Consider the following 19875-nt stretch of genomic DNA (forward strand, 5'->3'; position numbering starts at 1 on the left):
TTCATGACAAGTCAAACTTTTATTCAGAGACAGAGAAACAGTGAAGCAACTGTCTTTCCTACTTAGCGTAAAGCATCTCTTTTCTTTTATTGTACATGGAGCTGAGAGAAAACACAGCATCAGTGAGGACAGTGGGGAGAAAAGGGAAGAGCCGGAAGAAAAACCAATCTGTCGCAGAGACCAGCAGGTATCTGCGTTTGGGCTGGGAAGACGTGACTGCGTGCACCATTGCATCGATGACCAGGCCGGCGTCCTTGAATCCCTCCTTGCACATTGACATGAAGTACTCGTTGGCCAGGTCGAAGTACTGCCGGTTGAAGTGTTTCTTTCGTTTGTCATCTAGTTTCTCCCAGATGTCCAAACCTGTTTTCATCTTCAAGATGTTGGTGGCTTTGCCAAAATTCCCCGGCTGGATGATGCTGACCTGACGGTGGGAAAAGTACGAGTTAGACATTAAAATAATAGAATAATTAGTAGTTCAGTCATTTGCAAAGTTTAAATTTTTGATCACTAAGTCAAAATAAGTCCGAATCTTGGCAGCGTAGTATGTCGAGTTTAACTTATTTGCACAGTTTTGACTGAAGGACAAACAAAATTTATTTTTTAAAGGCAAAATGATTGTGAATTAAAATTCCATCAAAATTATGATCAAGGTGAGAAAATCTTTATCTCAAAATAATGAACTTTTCTTCTTTCATTCTTTTTCAGTGGAAATCAGCTTCTGTATGAATTAAAGCTAAATTATACTAAAACTAATAAAAAACCTATTCATTATGTGGTAATTAGGTGTTGTTAGGTGGATGTTATTATCTTTAGACAAAGGAAGGTTTCCTGTTTCTGCTTTTTTTCACTCAACATTACATCACTGCACAGACAGTATCAATCCTCTTATCTTCCTCTTAACAAGAAAGCAAGTGAGTGTTAAAACCTTCAACCTCAAGGATATAAACACGCTCAGCGCTGCACTCGACCTCAGCTTCAGAATCACAGGATTTGTTTGTGACTTTACCTTCACACCAAAACTGGCCATTTCAACCCTCAAGCAATCTGCAAATGCCTCCAGGCCCCTCTTTGACACGCTGTACGCTCCCATGTTCAGGCAGTTGAAGAAGGCAAAGATGCTTGACACATAAACCATCCGACCTGTGGCAGCCAGAAACAGCAGACCTTCATTTTTACCCCCAACACCACTTCAGTAAGAATGTGTTTCTAGTGCAGTAAATCCTGTTTTTGTACCTTTAGCAGCTCGGACCAAAGGCAGAAATGCGATCGAGGTCCTGATGCAGCCAAACAGGTTGATGTTGACCATGTTGCGGAAATCTTCAATGGTGCTCCACTCGATCTCGGCCCAGTCTGAGACCCCAGCGTTGTTTACGACTGCCCACAGACCTGGAGAAGAGTGAAGGTCACGGGTTATTCTTCAGAAATGTTATCTTTAAAACTTACAGTTATGAGAATTAAATTAAAGCCTTATAGTCTTAATGTAGCAAGACAAAATTTTTACTCTCTAAGTCAAAGTAATAATATAATTTTTTTTGGGGGGGGGGGGGCAGAAATGAGCTTCCACAGATGTTGAAAGCTGAATCCAATAGAAATTGTGTCCTATTCTAAACTCACCTTTCTCTGGCAGGTTGTCTTGGACCATCATCTTTGCCCGCTCCACCTCTTCATCACTGGTGACATCCAGTTTGAGGATTTTCAGATTACTGGAGCTCTGTCTGGCCAGGCTCTGGGCTCCAGCTCCTTCTGGGGACAAACACCCAGCAAAGACCACGAATCCTTTACGGTCCAAACGTTGAGCCAGCTGGTGTCCGAAGCCGCTGTCGCAGCCTGTTATCAGCACGGCGTAGCCGTAACCATCCTGCACATGGCTGCAGCAGTGGTGGAAAAACATTTTGGCAAGGAGGAAGATGAGGATGGCAGACATGGGGATGATGCCGACGATTTGGCCGATGAGGAGAATCATGTTCATGCTGATGAAGTGTCTGTCAACCACTGTGTCTCTTTTAAGTGTTGCCTACTGCACAAATATATCAGCTGCCCATTCACAAGACAGCAAGAGTTCATGGTGGGAGCTGTTTGATTTTCCTTCAGACGTGTTAATGTGCATTTTACACAATTTGTTAAGGTTTTCATGTGACTTTAAAGCACATAAACTGTATTATCAATGCAAATCGGGTCGAGATGTTTGCTGAATTTCCTTTCATGGAAAATTTCTCATAAGATGACGAAGACTATGACATTTTATCCAGATTGATCCAGATAATTAATTATAAAAGGATTAAAAATTGCTAGGGGCACACACAGCCTTACTGGGTACAGGTTCTCTCCACAGAAGCAGAAGAACTGAAGCTCAGAGTGAGCTGCTCCACCGTCGCCACCTTGGTGGCGTCTGACTCCTGGCTCATCCAAAAATGAGGGAGCTGGGATTAGGTGCAGATGCAAAGCAGCTCTAAATTATGCAAAACTATTTCAACAGGTGAGTTATGCACAAATTCAACCCTGTACAGTTGTCACGAAGGAGGAAATTAGTTTATTTATTCAGCATGTTAATATAAATTAACACAAAAAAGCCAACACAAACCCATTTTATATTTATTTAGATATCAGACATTATCAAGTTGTAATATACAGCATTAAAATCTTCACAGCTGTTCCCAAGTGCCAGAGAACGCACTGACAGACTACTGCAAACAAAATGGTAAATGTACTGCAAACTGAACTGACAGAACAAAACTACTGCTTTACAAAGAAAAACGTGAATACAGTTATAAATGTATTTCTAAGTTGACCGCAGTACGATTGTCACCAGCAGTGAATCTGACAGTGTGGTTCATGTCACAGTAAAATGCATTTTATTAAAAAAAACTAAACTGCTAAACTGCTCAAATATGCACAAAACCAGCTGCGATGTGTCTTTACAGTAAAATCAGTGAAGAGCAATGACTCCCCCTTGTGGTACAGAGAGATGATCGCAGATTAATGTGGCAGTTTTAAACAATAAGTGAAATAATGCACGTCTTTATTTAGCCCTCAGTGAAGGAAAAGACACCTGTCTCAACCTGCTTTCTGAAATGCTGTGTATAATCTGCAGATGTCATGTGCTTCTTTAAAATTAAAAACAAGAATGAAAACAAACTGCATAGAAACAAAATGTGAAATAAAGAAGTGAAACCTGCAACCTAAAGATACTCCACATCTACTTTTTTACATTATTTGTGTGTCAGTCTGTGCTGCTGTGGGGATTTCTTTTCTCCAACTGTCATTAGTCAACTTTGTACTAACCTTTGTTTTCAAATTTGACATCTTGTCCTTCATGTTCCTGCCTCCTTCTGAGGAATATTTTAACAATATTATACATTTTAGTTCAGTTTTCTTGACCTTAAATCACACTTTGATACCTTATTCCTCTGTCATTAAAACCGCATTAATGAGCGTTCATTTACACGAACAGTAGTTTATTATGACTCAATCCCACATACACCATCCTGCTGCCTCAAATACTCACTACAGCACCAAATGTGTATTCATCCACTGCTGAAAATAGTCACCAAAGGCACTATTTTCTCGTTTGAGTAGCATTTGCTAAAATCTACAGTGCTCAGGTGCTTTACAGACAATTTTTTAGTAATGATGAAAATATAGATTTTTACAGATGAACGTCTTCAGTAGGAGCAAGCTTCAGGCTGAGCCACAGGGAAGGGAAGTCAGAAACTACTGAGCGGTGGCTAACATGTTTTTGTATTTTCATGTGATCAGTTGACAATAATAAAAACAGAATAATGTAAACCTTAGCCTTTGAGTGCAGTGAGTCTTTTGAAGCTTTTCCCCACAATATTATCACATCCTAAATTTTTAATGTAAAGCTTCTGTAGAAGACATCCTAACTGCATAGAGAAAAATTGTCCTTACAGTCTGGGTTGACAGTGGATAATTGTTTTTAACTAATTTTAAACACATGGTTTTAATGATTCATCTCACTGACTTTCAATTTCTCTTGATTTCCATTGTAGAACATAAATATCATTATTATATTATAGTTCATATTGATTATATCAGTGCTTGATCGGGAGTGAGGCAGTGCTGGTCATGTACATTTTTGTAAAAATGAAATAAAAACCCAAGAGCCTGACACTTCTGCTACCACGGCAAACACGTGTTATGCATAAAATGACATGAGCTACTAATACAGTACCTAAAATCAGTTATTATACTAAGGTGGTAGAAATCTGTGGGTTTAGTGCGACTCTGAATCACTCAGTATACTTCCATACAAATCAAATCTAAAACCTGTCAAACAGTAACCAGGTGACATGACGGTCAAATTAAACAGTTTCTGAACATGTGATTGTACCCAGTCTGATCTTGGCCTCCCCAAAAACACAGTAGTCCAATCATATTGAAGCATCCCAACGTGCAGCTCTCCTCGGTCCAATCAGGTTTCGACTTTGCCGTAGGTGCCGTCAGGTGGTCGGTAGTGTTTGGGGAAGGCTTTGAGCTGCAGCGAGTTAAAGGCGTACTTTCGGCATCCGACGTTCTTCACTGTGTTTTCTCGTCTGCAGCCCTCACTGAGGAGACAGAGGAGGAGAAAGGAGGGAGGAGGAGACAGAGGGGAGGGCGTTCACAGACAGAATGAGAGAAAAAAATAAGGAGAGATGATGGTTGGTGTGAATGACATTTAATTATGTTTTGATATGACTGAATTAAAGCCCTGCCTTCAAACTGCACTTGAGCATCATTATGAAGTGTGTCACATGTGAACAGCCAACTCTCTATTCGTTCATCATACATACTACACACATTAATTGTCAAAAATGGCCTGAACCAATCAATAATCATGTGTTGTTTAGTTATAACAACAGAATGAGTGCTACTGGTGTTGTTGCAGGTCCCACTTAAAACAACTTTGGACAGAATGAGGAACAACAACAGGAAACAATGCACACATACTCACACAAACAAACAAAGATACAAACAAAGAAGATACATGGAGAGAGAGAGCTGAAACATGAAATGTTGAAATGTGACCAGTGAGAATCTTAAGCAGGTGAAGTAAGTTAAGGAAAACTGACCTGGAAAAAGATTTTGTTCTTTTTATACCAGAAATTTAGCGACAAAATGAGAAGAAGAGCAATTGTCAGAGATACAAGATGCAAAGACAACAAAATATCATGAGAGTGTGTTTATATTCTGCAGGTGGAGGCAGAAAACATTTATTACAGGACAGTGGCTTTCAGGACACAGACTGGAGGCTTTCTCAGGTTTGTGGCCCATTTAGTGCAACATGTAGCGTGGGACACAGCAAGACTAAAGCTTCTGACATTGAACTGCTGCTGAGTCTGAACAGAAAGCGCTGATTATAAATAAATGTGGAAAAACATATAGAGACCATTCAACCTTGCAGATCGGAAGAATTTCGTTTTTAACAAAAATATTATATTTGACCACGAAATTCATCAGTTTGGTCGGCACAACATGGACATTTCTTAACAGGTACAACTGTCAATGCAATAACCTGCAATAACATAATAACAGTTTGCGTTTAGTATTTATGAGTCTATTAACATAATCAGTTTTAATTTGAACATCACAATTCATCTAAAGTTTTAACTGAAGGGCGGGGGGGGGGACGCGGGGGCGCGCGGTACATGCAAACTGTTAGTATGTCAACACACTGCATATTACAGTAATCACACAGATACTGAGGTGTGGTATAAAGTGACGCCAGCATGACTGTTATGGCACAAGCATAGTAATCACATTGAATAGATTTATATATATATATATATATATATTTATACTCTGCTTTGGAATAACTTAAGACAATATATATAGCAAACATTAGCATTTAGCCAATACAAGCATTTAAATACAACTTTCATGTACAGCGGTACAAATATATTCTCTGATATATCTGGACTCCTAAGAATAAAAAAATTAAAGAAAGGAAAAAAAAAAATGGCAAAAGTGAGATGTTTCTCTTTAAGGTCAATGATATAATGTCTTTTATAAATATTTTTAGGAAGCACTTTAGTGTTATTACACGTATAAATATGGGGAATTAATCATAAATGTATCCAAAATTGAAATTATGATTTCCTTGGGACCTCTTCTTGAACACACTTTCAACATTTTACATAAAATAATTACCACTTCCTCACATCCCTGTTGTTGATTATGCATTTATATATCAGTATATTTGATGTATTTATTATATTCTAAGTTCAACATTATTCTGTAATGTCTGTCTCACAGAGGTAGCTCTAAACCAGAGTGTACACATACACAGTATTCCTCAAAAAAATGTTAAACATAACATGTAGTGATTCATTACTTAAAGGAATAGTTTGGCAGTGTGGGAAATACGTTACACTTATGTTATGTTATATGTTACTTTAGCCAAGTAAACTGTGGTTTTCACACTTTGGTTTTTCTTCATTAGCAAAGTTTTAGCTTTGTATTTAGGGAAAGCATAGGATTCCCATAATGTCAAACTGTTCCTGTAAACAGAAAGCATAGCACAGTTAGATGCATTTCTACTCAAATTATTTTACTTATATTTTCTGCTGTTTATTGGAAAGTCTTGTGTGGTACAATGTGCCTCTTTCAGGTGTGAGTACTTAAGCTACACAATAATCCAAACAGAGATGCATTTATAACAAAAATCTGCAAACATGTGTTTCTTCTAACCATTGAATCCAGAAGGTATCCAAAACTGGTCTGCTAAATATTTTCTCTTCTTCTCTTTATACCAGGTTAGACATGACTCTTACATGGGGCCACCTGGATCACTATACTTTCATTTCTATGATGCATAAACTTAACTGGAAGTGAACTGGATTCAGATGAGAACATCACATGCATTGTGACTTGGCCTCTTTGCAAACACAGATCCTACAAACCTGAATTTACCTGATAAAAACTTGACTAAAGCATTTGGCACGAACCTGAATACATCCCTCATTCATTCATCTTATAGCTTAACTACAACAAAGTGAACCAGTCACATCATCCATCCAATAAAATCAGTTTTTTTACTCTACACATCTCGACTGTAAAGCTAATATGAACTGCAATTGCTGCAATCTGTACCAGTTTGTCTTTGTGTAATAGTTATAACAACAAAGTCAACATCTGGATAAATGTAAACAGGTACAGATAAATGCTCTCAAGGGTGTAGAAACAACAGTACTACACTGCATAATCAAACACAATTCCCCTGAATATCCTACAGACATACATTCCAACATGAGCCAATTAGAAACTGCATCCTAACGAAACACAAAGATTTAACTTTGTCAATTGGCAAGACAGAGCTAATCTTCACTGCACTGGCATGGAAGCTAAAGAGCAGATGTGGGCTGAATTACTGACTTACACCCATCAAAATTACGCCACTGTTGCAGAAAGCAAACGCTTGATCTCAGGAAGTAAAAGGTATAAAAGCAATGACTACATTAAACATGTCACTGCCTTTACAAATGAACTGAACCCATAAATAACACCTCAGCCAGGCTCTAGGAGTCCAAGGGCATCTGGAGTTAGAAAATGTGAATAATGTGGAAACAACGTTTAAACTTAACTAATTAATTTGCAGATTCGGTGTCTTGGAAACTTTTACTTGCTTTCTCATTTGTGCTGCAGATGTTCCAATAAAAGACTCTGAATATTTAACAGCCACATGTGTTTTCACTCCTGGTTGATAAGACCTGAACACCGCCCGAGATGAGCTCTGACAACGTTTGTACCTGACACACAAACACTTTAAATTGCTGCAGTGCATACAGGATTAGCAGACACAGTGTGCAAATGTAAAGCTGTTTCTGCTACGACTTGCTACACAGGAAAATGCACATACTGCCCTTCAATCGCACAGCTCCTTATCTTTAAGAAATGAGTCATGCATGTTGTCACGGGGGCCTGATCCCTGGGTTTCATGACCTGTTTATTTTCTTATGCAAGGTATGCAAGGAATTTAAAACACTCTGTGCCAAATGAAACATGCCATGCAGAGGCTTATTGTAAGCAGCAAAGGAAAGAAAATAATGTTAAAAAATAAAGTTTTCATTGGACTCATCTTAGTTTGGCTGATGTGTTTATATGAACCAACGGGACTATTAATAAAACACTCTCAGGTACTTTAGTCCTCAGTTTATCCACTATTGGGAAGAAGAGATAATTGATTAGAATAATTAATTTTTTAAACTATTCTATCATTTGCAATACTGTCTGTTGAAATTCCTAAATAAAGGCTAAAGTCTGGATAATTGTATTCAAAATACATATAAGTCACTGAGAAGTAATAACTGACCCAGATCTGCTGGAAAGTGCACAGGCTGAAGCAGAAGCAAACAACCTCCTTCTGTCTAGAAAAGAAGGAAGACCTTAAGAAATAAAATGGGCAAACACTGCCTGAAAAAATATATATATGTATCTATATGCAAGCCAAAGTATACTTGCTTATTTTGGCACCAAATAAAAGCTTCTGTTTCTTCAGTTTTAGCTTGCAAAGGTAAGTGCAGAAACACATGGAAGACAATGATAAAGTGTATCGCACAAATGAAACAAGCCAGCTGTTTGTGCAAAGCTTAAATTATAAATTAGATATTTTTCCATCATGATAGCTATCAACAATAACTCTTTCCTGAAAGCAAATTTATATATAATCTGCTTATTTTATACATATTGACAACTTGGGTAATTTCATAAATATACAAACTGTCAAATTGTGTTTCTGTTTGGTTGTCAGTGAGTGTTTTTTGTTGTAATGATGAGGAATAAGGCAGAACACAGTTCATAAAAGGGTGGCACAAAATCTGTCCATTAGAGGGCGCTATCCTCTAAAAATGTTAAGATTCACCAACGTCAGTGAAGGTCAGATGTGAAGTTTCCTCAGGGCCTGACATCCTTATCCTTGTCCTCCTGAACCTGACCACTGTTAGAATCACCCAGACTTTTTTCAGCGTCTCTACATCAATTTTGGTCTGTGTTCAACAGATGCATGCTGATAGCAGGTGTGTAATACAGCTGTTACATAGGCCACAATGTTGTATATGTGAAGGTTATTCACATCAAATGACTCTATACACTATATTCACACTAAGCCGGCTGAATTTGGACACAGCTGTTTCTCTCTGTCTTGGTCTTTCTCCCACAAAAACTCAGCATTTACTACAACAATTTTGCTTTTTTTTTAAAAAAGCCTAATGCTTCGGTGTGGATGGGAAAAGGCTGATGTCATCCATGTTCAGTCATGACTGGGGGCTGTGTGGAAGTAAAGTTTTACTTAAAGTAGAAACAGTCCTGTGTAAGAATATTACAAGTTAAAGTCCTGCAATCAAAACGTCATTTAAGTAAAAGTAGAAAAGTATTATCAGCAAAATGTACCTTAAGTATTTAAAGTAAAAGTACTCATTGGGCAGAATGGCCCCTTTCAGAATGTTATATTATTATATGTATCATATTTTTGTAATATTATTACTGACGCTTTAACAGGTAAGCAGCACTTTAATGTCACAGCTTATTGGATGGAGAAAATTTTAACTGCTTCAAACACTGTGGGGAAGATTAATCATCATTATATTAATCATATAATGATGCAGCATATTCAGTTAGTTCCTCATATGTTTTGTAAAACCATAATTTGCAATGTAACTACAGTAGTAACTTTCAGATAAATATAGTGCAATAGAAGTATAAAGTTGCATAAAATGCAAACACTCAAGTAAAGTACCTAAAATTGTACTTAAGCACAGTGCTTGAGTAAATGTACTGTATTTCCACCACTGACAGAAACAGGAAATGTGTAAATCAGACCAACTACATCATTAGTTTGTATTGAGAGACAGTATAAGTGAGTATGAGAACAGGAGGTTTAGCCAGCTGATATTCAGACTGAACAATGTCGGTGGTGATGCTCAGTTCTGTTGTTTGCAGACTGAAGTAAGTATGAAAGAGATTTCATGGTTTTCCAATGAAGTCTGCCTTTCAGTCTTCACAGAACGACCTAAACACACATTCATGTGAACTGAGTTTTTACATTCAGCCAGCTTAGTGTGGATGTAGTCTCAGTGTCAAATCTATGGAGGGTTTGAAGCCTCATAAAATAAATCATCATATCTATATTGAGATCATATATATGTTTACAACACCTTCCACCCTCCGCTAACCATGTTAAGAAAGAGGAAAAAAAATCAACAAAACAAACAACAAAAGAGGGCAGGGCGTGGCCCTCAATCGATGGGGCATTAGATGCGTAAAGCCCTTAGTCAGGGTGGGACAGTGTGTACATACTGAACAGTATTAGTGTGCATGAATTACACACACTCACAGGACAGTGGCACAGTTTCAGAAACACCCTCAGGAGTCAGTGTGGAGTTTTCCCACCCCTCCTCATAAACGTTCAGACGTGGACGTGCATTATGTTTTGCATTCACTCAGTTGCTCCCGACAGAGAGCCGCTCGTGGCCGTTCAGCTGCAGCGGAGTTTGGCCAGGAAATAGGCCACGCTGAGGAAGATCCACACCACCAGGAGGTTGGGGCTGAGGGCCAGCAGGGGCAGCGAGTACAGGAGGCTAGGGTCCAGCCGGAAGTCACGCACCGGCAGCAAGCCGCTCAGGTTCTTCTGGATCACCCCCTCCCTCGTCCCAATGCTGCCGAGTCACGGGGGTGGGAGGAAGAAGAAGAGGAGGAGGAGGAGGTGTGGAGCAGCAAAAAAGGTTGGAGGAAGGGGAAGGAGGTGGCGGGGGAAAGGTTAGGAAAGGCAGATAGGAGGGATGGAAGTTTGAGGGAGAAAAAGGGAGGAAAAAAAAGCAAGAGAGTGAGACGGAAACAGATAAAGACAAAGTATAAGGAGAACGAGAGGGAACGTTACAGGAAAAGATGACGAGGAGGAGGGAGAGTTAGAAGGAAAAATCAATAATAGGAAGGAGGAAGAGGAGGAAGAGAGGGAGATTTAAGAGGAAGGAGCAGTGTTGCATCAAAGCCAAAATAAACAAAGCATGCACAGAGGTGAAATGGTGAAATGGCCAGAAAATCACAATAAAAATGAAGAAGTCACAGCACCAATGACAGACAGCAGTTTCCATGGCGTGACAGAAAAATAATAAGAATATTCCAAAGTAATAAAAATCATATTGAGGTCACAACAAATGGAAATGAATCACGGCCAACCAGAATAAAACAATCCCGTAAAAAAATGAGCCGATTGTACGAACAGAAAATATGCCACAGGAAACAGAGGAAGAGGAAAAAGAGGAGGAGAGAAAAAAAGAGAAAATTAAGAAAGATGTTTGTATCAGAAAGGAAAGAAGATAAGAAAATACAGCAATGGCTCTCCATGTTTATATACTCTAAGACATGGGGTGAAGGAGGAGGAAGGAAAAATGGTGGGAAAAACTTTTTGGTGTGCACTGGAAAAACACCCTTTACATTAAAGAGATAAAGTTAATTTTGAATTTTGACCTGGAGCAGAAAAGTTACAGACTTAACTTCAAAATGTTTTTAAGGGTGTATTGTCCATTTATTGCAACTACTTATGGATGAGAAGGGAAAGAGTAATGATGGAGGGAAGGAGTACAATATCTCCAAGCTTTTTTGCTGCATGCATCACAGCTTAAAACCATTCCAAACAGAAATAACGCAAACTCTGAAAATGACCAAAGAGCTGTATTCATGCTCGTCGGCTGATGAGGCAGAGGGGAGGAAAAAGGGAGAGATGTGAGGAGAAGAAAAAGGGGGAGGCAAAGGTGAAGAGACATTGTATCATGCGAGTATCTGCGGGAGTGCAACTTTTATTGAGCACAAGTACAGCGAGACAGGTGTGGTTACATCTTTTACATGGACTCAACAGCAAAAAGTTTACAACATGAAGTCACATAAAACTCCACTCTGAAGACACAAATTTTCTGACACAATGTTACAAACACTTAGATTCTTTCATGTTGTTCCTGAGACTTTTAAAGGCAATAAAAACTTAAACTGTCCTCCAGCAGAAAATCACATTTTCAGGAGGCTGCAACATTGTGGATCAATATCAGTATCAATATCAGTATTGTTTGGGAATATAAATTCCCAGCACACCTTAATTCATCTGCCACTATGTTTCCTGTCACTGTTTCCCATCTTATTTCATGTAGGTTATCTTGTTTTTGTTTTTAATGTCTTTTTCTAGACCACATATTTTGTTTTGCAAAGGCTTGTGGACAACAAACCTACAGGGAACATGTTGTTTCCTTCCTGTAGTTTCAAATTAAAGGAACTTTACACAGTAGTTTCATATATGTCAAAACTAGGACCCAAAGGACAGCGTCGGTCTTACTTTCTTGCTTTTAAACTTGTTCCAATTTCCTGTTTTTAACTATTAATTCTAATAATCATGACTGTTTTTTTTTAAACCGTCATTGTGTCTTATTTTTTTGGTAATGTGAAATATTTCTGTTTTCTTGATGACTGTACAATTTCCCATGTGAAACTGGCTCGATACCATCAGGGGTGAGAAAGTGCGAAGACATGTTTTGTAATGTGTGAAGTGCTGCTAGTTAGCTTGCAAAGTGCAGCATTTTACTAAAACCCTCAGTCTTAACTGCAATGGAAGTAAACTAAATCTTTCTTTATCCCCTTTGAACAGGTGGGTGACCGACACAATTTGGACATGATTGAAGGAAAGAAAAAATGAAGGATGAAAGAAAAGAAAAAGTTTATGATGATGGTTGGTCAAGTGGTTCGATAATACAAATGAAGGAAAAATATTCCAGCCAGCCTGTTAGCAACTCAGACTGAAACAGCGTAGGCTAGCTTTGGACACACAGACAGAAGAGACAGACAAGAAAATGTTGTGCGGATGAACGTACAAACAAAAAAGACACACACGGACAGACGGACCGACAAGCACCCAGTATACACAATCAAAGGAAGATTCACTTCTCTGGAGTCTCCAAAAGCATGGTCAGCAATGGTTATCAACTGAATTTGAGCTTTTTTGACAAGAGTCAACCAACTGAATTTCAATATATTCAAGCATCCCCTTTGAGATGTACCAGAAACTCCAGTTCAGTTTGTTTCACAGAGGAAGCAGGCAATGGCATGACTTTTTAAATCGCACATGGGCAACACATTTCGATACATTTTTTCCCCTCTGACCTTTGCTGTATGTAGAGAACAGATTATTAAAAAACTATAACATATCTCTAATTTGTAAAGAATCAATAGCTTTATATAGCTGCATAAAGCCCCTTTCAGACTGGATTCACTCCTCCAGGGGAAGTGTAGAGATCTGAATGGGGCTTTACTTGAATAAAAAATATCAGTAGATGTCTTCAGACCTCTATAGGAACGCTGACAGGCAGTAAGTGAAAGGAATCTGGAGGTTCACACTCTGCTAAAACAAAGTTAGTGTCTTTGTTTTTTGCCCAGGTGCGATTTGTAGTGGTGTGTTTTTCATTCATTCACTGTGAGGGTGTCCTACCTGCGCATACAGTCCAGGGCCTGCGTGAAGACCTGCGGCGCCATGCCGTGTTCATGCTGCAGGATCAGGCACTGCTCCAGGGTCACAGACATGGCTGTGCGGTCTTTGGCGCTTTTGCAGCTGGTGAAACGAACCCCATTCAGCCGGCGACAGATCTGAGGTAAGGAGGGAGGAAATGTTTGAGTTATGGATGAATACGGGAGGTCAGTATTGCCTTAAAACAACATCATATAAATGTAAAAATATGATGTATAATATGATTAACATGCGATTTATATACTGATATAAGCAACACAGACTTACTGACATTAAAGCACCAATCCAGTGTGCTCCTGACTGTCATGACTACTATTCCAACAACTCAAAATGTGCGTCAAGTTTTCAGATAACCTATGCCGTCTTTTTTTTTTTTTTCAGAAAAATCTGATTCTTAGGTTCAACACTGGATGAAATTCGTTCTCGTATTTGCTAGAAACTTCACCTCGGCAGCCTGCCACAGGATGTCCACATTCTTGTTTTTCCTGGCGTGGACGTTCTGCCCCAGAAACCTCAGCAGCTCAGGAAGGCAAGTCTGAGAACGAGACCTTGGGAGGCCTGGGGGGTTGGAGGGGTAGATGGGAAATATGAATGAAGTTCAAACACAGGAACAACAAGACTTGTTGGTAGCCATTTCCCTGTTGCCAATGCCAGATGGTTGTTTGTTCTTGTGGAAAGATGGTGGAAGAAAATATTTTACTTAAGTAAAAGTATTTGCTGTTGTAGCCCGTTGAGGTGGAGCTGTAGTTTTATCTTTTTTATATACAGTTACATAGTTTGATCCAGTGGTTCCCAACACTGGGGTCAGGCGCCTCCAAAGGGTCACAAAATAAATCTGAGAGGTCGTGAGATGATTATTGCAAGAGGAAAGAAGAAAAAACAACGTTCTGCTCCACAGTTCTGTTTTCTTTTCTTACATTTGGACTGAATCTTTGCTTTTCTGTCAAATATCAGACAAACTAATCTGTTTGTTTAAAAATAAAGATATTTATTTGATAAATGTATAAGATTATCATGCTTTGTATCAATGTAAAATCTGGATAAAACTAGCAACAACATCTGTCAAATAAATATGGAGAAAAGTAGTGCATGTATAAAAGAGGATAAATGAAGGTTAAGTACATATATACAAAATTATCCTGCTGAGCTCCAGTGCATTTCAGTACTTACAGTCTTCAGGCAGGACTTCTTTGAACTGTTCGTAGTATGAATTTAGTCTGGACAGACTCTCCAAGTTTATGTTCTCCTGCAGGGATGTGTCTCCAAACCTGAACAACAAAAACAAACCAGTGTTTCTTAGATGAAACTGCACACCTGCCTGAATTCATCCCTACATAAAAGTTGATTTTGATGATGTCACTGATTGTTACTTATTGACCCGTCTCCTCCTCTCCTACTCACTCACTTCTCAGCCAGCGTCTGCTGTTCGTTGATGCCGACGTTGAAGTGCACCGGCTGAACCCTCAGCAGCATGCCGCTCTGGATCTCCCGTGGTAAAGCGTCAAACATGGTTCCTGGCAGCGGGATGCGGACGTTAAAGCCGTCACGGTTCCCAGTGATGATCGGCAACATGTCGGGCGCTGAGCTGCCGGTGGCCTGGGTCACCTTAAAGTGAGGTTAAGTATATGCACATGTATCATGTTTTATTCATTCCTGAGAAAGTTATGCTGCCTCACACACACCAGCTTCAGTTTTTAACATCAGTTTAAAACCAGGAGCTGAAGCTACTCTAAATGGACATGATGACAGTATTGAAAACCAAAACCAAATGAAACATTTTTACCTGAAAAAGTTAGTTAGTTGTCAAAATAGCTGCAGTGCCTTTAAATCTCAATAGAGACAAAAAAACGAGGAGGACAAACATTTAAATGTTTACCTTAAAGGTGACATTACGCAGGTCCATGATGCCGACACTCATGTCCTCCAACATGGCCAGCTCCTCTCCTAAAACACACATTTATACTTGTCAAGAGGAATAACCCATCACTCATGATCAATGGTTTCTGCATGGTTTACCAAATTAAATGTAAGACATGTTTCACAGTCAGGCTAAAACATGAAAGTATGACAGAAAACCAGTGGGGATGATGTGGCCTGTGCTGTGTGTGCGTCCTATGGTTGTGTGTGTGTGTGTGTGTTCACCGTAGGTGCTGAGCAGGGATTCAAACTGAGCCAGCAGGCCGATGGTGTAGAGCTGTCGGAGGAATCCGTTGTCACGGAGACAGTTCCTCAGTTTGATAATGAAGCCACAGATGAGAGCGGTGAGCTGCAACACACACACACACACACACACACACACACACACACACATCAGCATTAACATGAGTTCACAACAAGGGTTAAGCTGCTTGTTATTCTCTGCAGGTGTTTGTAAGCCTGAGTGTTTATTACATCTGATTCAGATCAACTATCAACACAGTTTCTGCTGGTTCTCCAACACCTTCTGACACCTCAAAGAGTTACATTTAATACTTATTTCACAGCTGTACTGGCCAGAGTATGAAGGATAATCAATAGGAATGATATAATGTTGAATAATTTATTATTACATCACATTTTTCTGCAACTAACAATTATTTTCATTATTGATTCATCTGCAGATTATTTTCTTGATTAATCACTTTAATTGACAAAAGGTCTGCAAACAATAAAAAGAGCAGAAAATCTTAATATGTGAGAGGCTGAAACCTGTTTATATTGTTTATATATTATACTGTTATATTTCATCAATTTCCTGCTTTAAGATAAAATGATCTGTGGGGCATTTTGACTTAAACTATCTCTTCAACTTTGTCATGTATTGTAGTTTAAACTGTCCATTAACAAGATGAAACCCTGTTCTTACACAAACTTCTATGTTTTATCTGCATAATGTCCTATGATTCAACCCAACATATGCTTTTATATTTAGACACAGTAAAGCTTGAGCGCTTATGAGATTATATAAGTGGATGCATCTTGTTGGTTTCTGTGCATCCATGTGTGAAGGAAATCCTGTGATTGTCGTTATATGCAAGGGTTTTATGTAACTGTCTGAGCTGCTGATTCAGTGTCATTACTGAATACAGATCAACAAACAACAGAAGTGTGAGATGATCAGATGTGGTATAAACCCAGTTATCTGGGACAAATAATGCAAGTTGAAGTTGAAGGAGAATTTCACAATGTAAGTTTCATGACCAAAACAAGAACTGTCTGCTTTTTTTTTGCTGTTTCATATTCAGTGTGGTGTTGCACATTAAGTGCCAAACCCTCAGAAAGCCAAAGCTGAAACGTGTGCGTTTACGTCCTTTTCCTGAACTTAGAAACTGAAAAAGAGCCTGTGGAGATCCCACACCTAAAATATCTACAGCGAACAAGTGAGTGAAGATAACTTCTATTGTAGCGGATAAGAACGTTTGCCAAAACTACAAAATAAGAGGCTATAAAAATAACAAGTTGTAAGAAGAAGTCCACTACCTCCGGGCACACGTCCTCTTTTTAACTTTGGTCCAAAGAGCGGAAACGTCTCTCAGGTTTGTGCTGGCAGCTCAGGAGAGTAGGAGTGTGTAGGTCTGAAGGTGAAGAAATCCCTTATCTGTCTCACTTTCTTCTATTTTTTCTTTCCTTGCCTCCACTTTTTACACAAGCGTTTAACACACATATAAATACTGCAAAGCCACTAAGGGCTGGACCTTTGTGCTCCTCATGTTTGCAATATTTACAGATTTATTAACTTTTTATTGACTCCCTCGCTGTGACTCATTCTAGGATAAGCACATTAGCTAAAAGCTGAAAATATACATTTATGTAAATGCTGATGTAAATGTGTGTGGGTGAGTGTCAGAGAAATCATGCTCGAGTAAATGTCATGTTACTTTGTGTGTTTGTGTGTGAGTGCTGACCGTCTGACAGAAGACGACATCGCGGCGGTACTGCAGGGACAGGTCCATAGCTATCGTTGGGGCGCTGTCCTGCATCAGCAGGAAGACCATGGACTTTTTGGCCTTGTCGCTCATCATGGCGACGCACTCTGTGAGCGTAGTGAGGAGAGGGTACAACGCCTCGCTCCACTCGCCTGGGAAACACACACACAGACGTATAAAGTGCAGGTACACACATTAGAGAGGTTAGACAAAGCACCAATATACAAGCACACAACTGAACACAATACAATCTCAACATTAGCTCATTAATGTGACATTTAGTACGATTAATGCCGTTTAAAGTGAATCTATGAGTTAGATTTCAGACTTGTTGAGACAGAAACAGAAAACAGATGAAACAGAAAAGCCACACAGAAAGCAGAAGCACTGAGAGACATAGTTTCTTTAGAAGCTAGCTGCAGGGAAAAAAACTAACTTGATTTTAGACTACAGATGTCCTCACTTTCCCGACTTGACATTTACCATTAATATAACAAGCCACCACTTCTAACAAACCATCATAAAGAGAAGAAATGAAACTGTAGAATCCCATAGGGGAAATCACAGCAGAATCAAAACCAAAAATCAACCAGTGAGGACACCTTGAAGAGTAACATCACACTAAATCTACTTTCCTGAGTTACTTCACTTTATTAAATCATAAAGTTCCAGCTCACAATCTATAGTGCTCTCTGCAACTGTCATTCTTTGAGTGTTCCTACAGAAAATCCTATAATTTCAGCCTCTTCAGCTACAGAATTGTGTTGTCTTGTACTACACACACTAAGTATGAGGCAATATCAGCCCTATGATGATATTCAAATGTACTACTGCCACTTAAGTTGAAATAAACTGACTCAAATTTAAAATGTTCAACTACCTACTTAACTACTTGGTTAATCTCTGCCCACATCCCATATGTGATTGTTGAACCAGAGTCCTGGAGAGTTGGGGGAAGAGGGAGAGAAGCAGGGGCAGAGGAGGCAGCTCTTACCTGGGTAGGCCTCCTCAGCACCGGGGCTTCCATCTGGAAGAGGGGATGGAGGTGCAACATGCATGATTAGCGGGCGCTGCAAGCCACACAGGGCAGCAGAGACACACACAGAAAACACTGCAGACCAGGGTGAAACATCTATTCAAAAACCTCAACCTCATATGAGAACTCAAAGCTTGTTTGGCTGCAGTGGACGATGTTTTTCTGTCACTGCTCTGAAACAAAGCCACCTAAGTGGTTTGACTAGCTCATGCTTGCTCTTGTAGACGAGCACAAGCCCACCCTGAGGTGCAGGATGTGGGTTCAAGATTTCCTGCTGAGAAAAACAGAGCACCAGGGTCTTTGTCACCTCATTGCCTGCACATGTCTATTTCTTCCTGCCACAGCTGTGATGACAGGGTGGAGCTGAGGTGCGTTCGGTGTGGAGAGACTCAGAATACAAGAAGTGAAGCTAATTCAAACTGAAGAGACTGACTGGCCACCAGGCACCAAAAACCTCTTTGTTGGTTCTTCTTTCCTTCTTATTCCTGTATGCACCTGCATTTTGAAAAGAGCAGGATTGGAAAGATATTTCACCCTGGTCCAGTACAACATGTACAGTAAGCACAGATTCTAAGACCCAGCCGCTGGTTGACGGGCTGGCTGCGTTAGCCATGAAGCAGTAACAGCAGCAACTACACCTGCAGAGCTGGAGAGAGTGAAAAGTTTGTTTAAGATTTTCTGCTAATAGCTACAGTAATGCTGCACCACTGTGGACATCGGACAGACCAAAAAGACAACAACAAAGTTTGCACACAAAACATTTCTCACAACATGTAATGATGAAAAATTTCAGAGCAAGTGCCTTGATATTGTCATAGAATACTGTCAGCTGAGTAGGTGAAAGAAAAACCAGCTCATGATATGACTTCAAACGGAGACTCTCAACGGACCAATTTGTGAAATGAAACATCTCCATTGGTCAAACAGCTGTCAAAGCAATAACTTCAATTTCCCCCGACTCAATAAAATGATGCAATGAAATAAAAACTTTCTTGAAAACAGATGAGGGGAGGGGCAACAGAAGAAAAAATAAACAAGAAATTAACAAAAAAAATAAACATACAGGATTCTTTTTCAGGGCTGGGAGTATGTGCAGATGGAGAGGATGAGGATGGCAGTGGTGATGATGATCGTGGAGGTGATGATGATGATGATGATGATGGTAATGATGGAGATCCCTGTGACATACTTCCTGGGTTGATCCAGAAAGCTCTTCTCTTTCCGTCACCTTTTCATAGCCACACACATTTAAACATTGTGTCATGTCTAAATGTCAAATAATGTTGCAACAACAAAATGATCAGAATTAGCTGTGAATAAGGTTTAATTATATATATTTTTTCTAGTTTTTATTGGGAAAATTTTATTTTGTTCAGGTAATTTAGGAAATGTATCTAAATGATTGATCTAAAGGGGTTCAACAGAAATAAAAT

General features: G+C 39.3%; 2 protein-coding genes across 12 annotated transcripts in view; both read right to left on the bottom strand.

Annotated features, from left to right (window-relative positions):
* LOC139609476 (D-beta-hydroxybutyrate dehydrogenase, mitochondrial) lies at positions 1 to 2434 on the bottom strand. The gene is made up of 4 exons (XM_071464124.1): positions 1618 to 2434; positions 1237 to 1389; positions 1010 to 1143; positions 1 to 424 (listed from the first exon to the last, which is right to left on the bottom strand). The coding sequence occupies exons 1-4, from the start codon at positions 1970 to 1972 to the stop codon at positions 59 to 61; spliced, it is 1008 nt and encodes a 335-aa protein (XP_071320225.1). The 5' UTR covers positions 1973 to 2434; the 3' UTR covers positions 1 to 58.
* A 149-nt stretch (positions 2435 to 2583) lies between these two features.
* The window catches only part of LOC139609474 (inositol polyphosphate-4-phosphatase type I A-like), a 42221-nt gene continuing 24929 nt past the window's right edge, over positions 2584 to 19875 (bottom strand). For 5 of the 11 annotated variants that reach the window (XM_071464114.1, XM_071464110.1, XM_071464112.1 and 2 more), the window contains 10 exons: positions 19506 to 19670; positions 18401 to 18433; positions 17386 to 17558; positions 15644 to 15767; positions 15378 to 15445; positions 14907 to 15106; positions 14672 to 14769; positions 13947 to 14059; positions 13466 to 13620; positions 2584 to 4568 (listed from right to left, as the gene is read on the bottom strand). In XM_071464114.1, the coding sequence (XP_071320215.1) occupies positions 4436 to 4568; positions 13466 to 13620; positions 13947 to 14059; positions 14672 to 14769; positions 14907 to 15106; positions 15378 to 15445; positions 15644 to 15767; positions 17386 to 17558; positions 18401 to 18433; positions 19506 to 19670 (1262 nt within the window). In that variant the 3' untranslated portion in view covers positions 2584 to 4435. Of the gene's footprint in view, positions 4569 to 5167; positions 10653 to 13465; positions 13621 to 13946; positions 14060 to 14671; positions 14770 to 14906; positions 15107 to 15377; positions 15446 to 15643; positions 15768 to 17385; positions 17559 to 18400; positions 18434 to 19505; positions 19671 to 19875 lie in introns of those variants that run through there. The other 6 variants (XM_071464116.1, XM_071464115.1, XM_071464119.1 and 3 more) reach the window with 4 other exon arrangements.

Source organism: Trachinotus anak, unplaced genomic scaffold, assembly GCF_046630095.1.
Source record: "Trachinotus anak isolate AG129_WGS33_773 ecotype Australia unplaced genomic scaffold, CSIRO_AGI_Tana_v1 ptg000026l, whole genome shotgun sequence".
NCBI classification, from domain to species: Eukaryota; Metazoa; Chordata; class Actinopteri; order Carangiformes; family Carangidae; genus Trachinotus; species Trachinotus anak.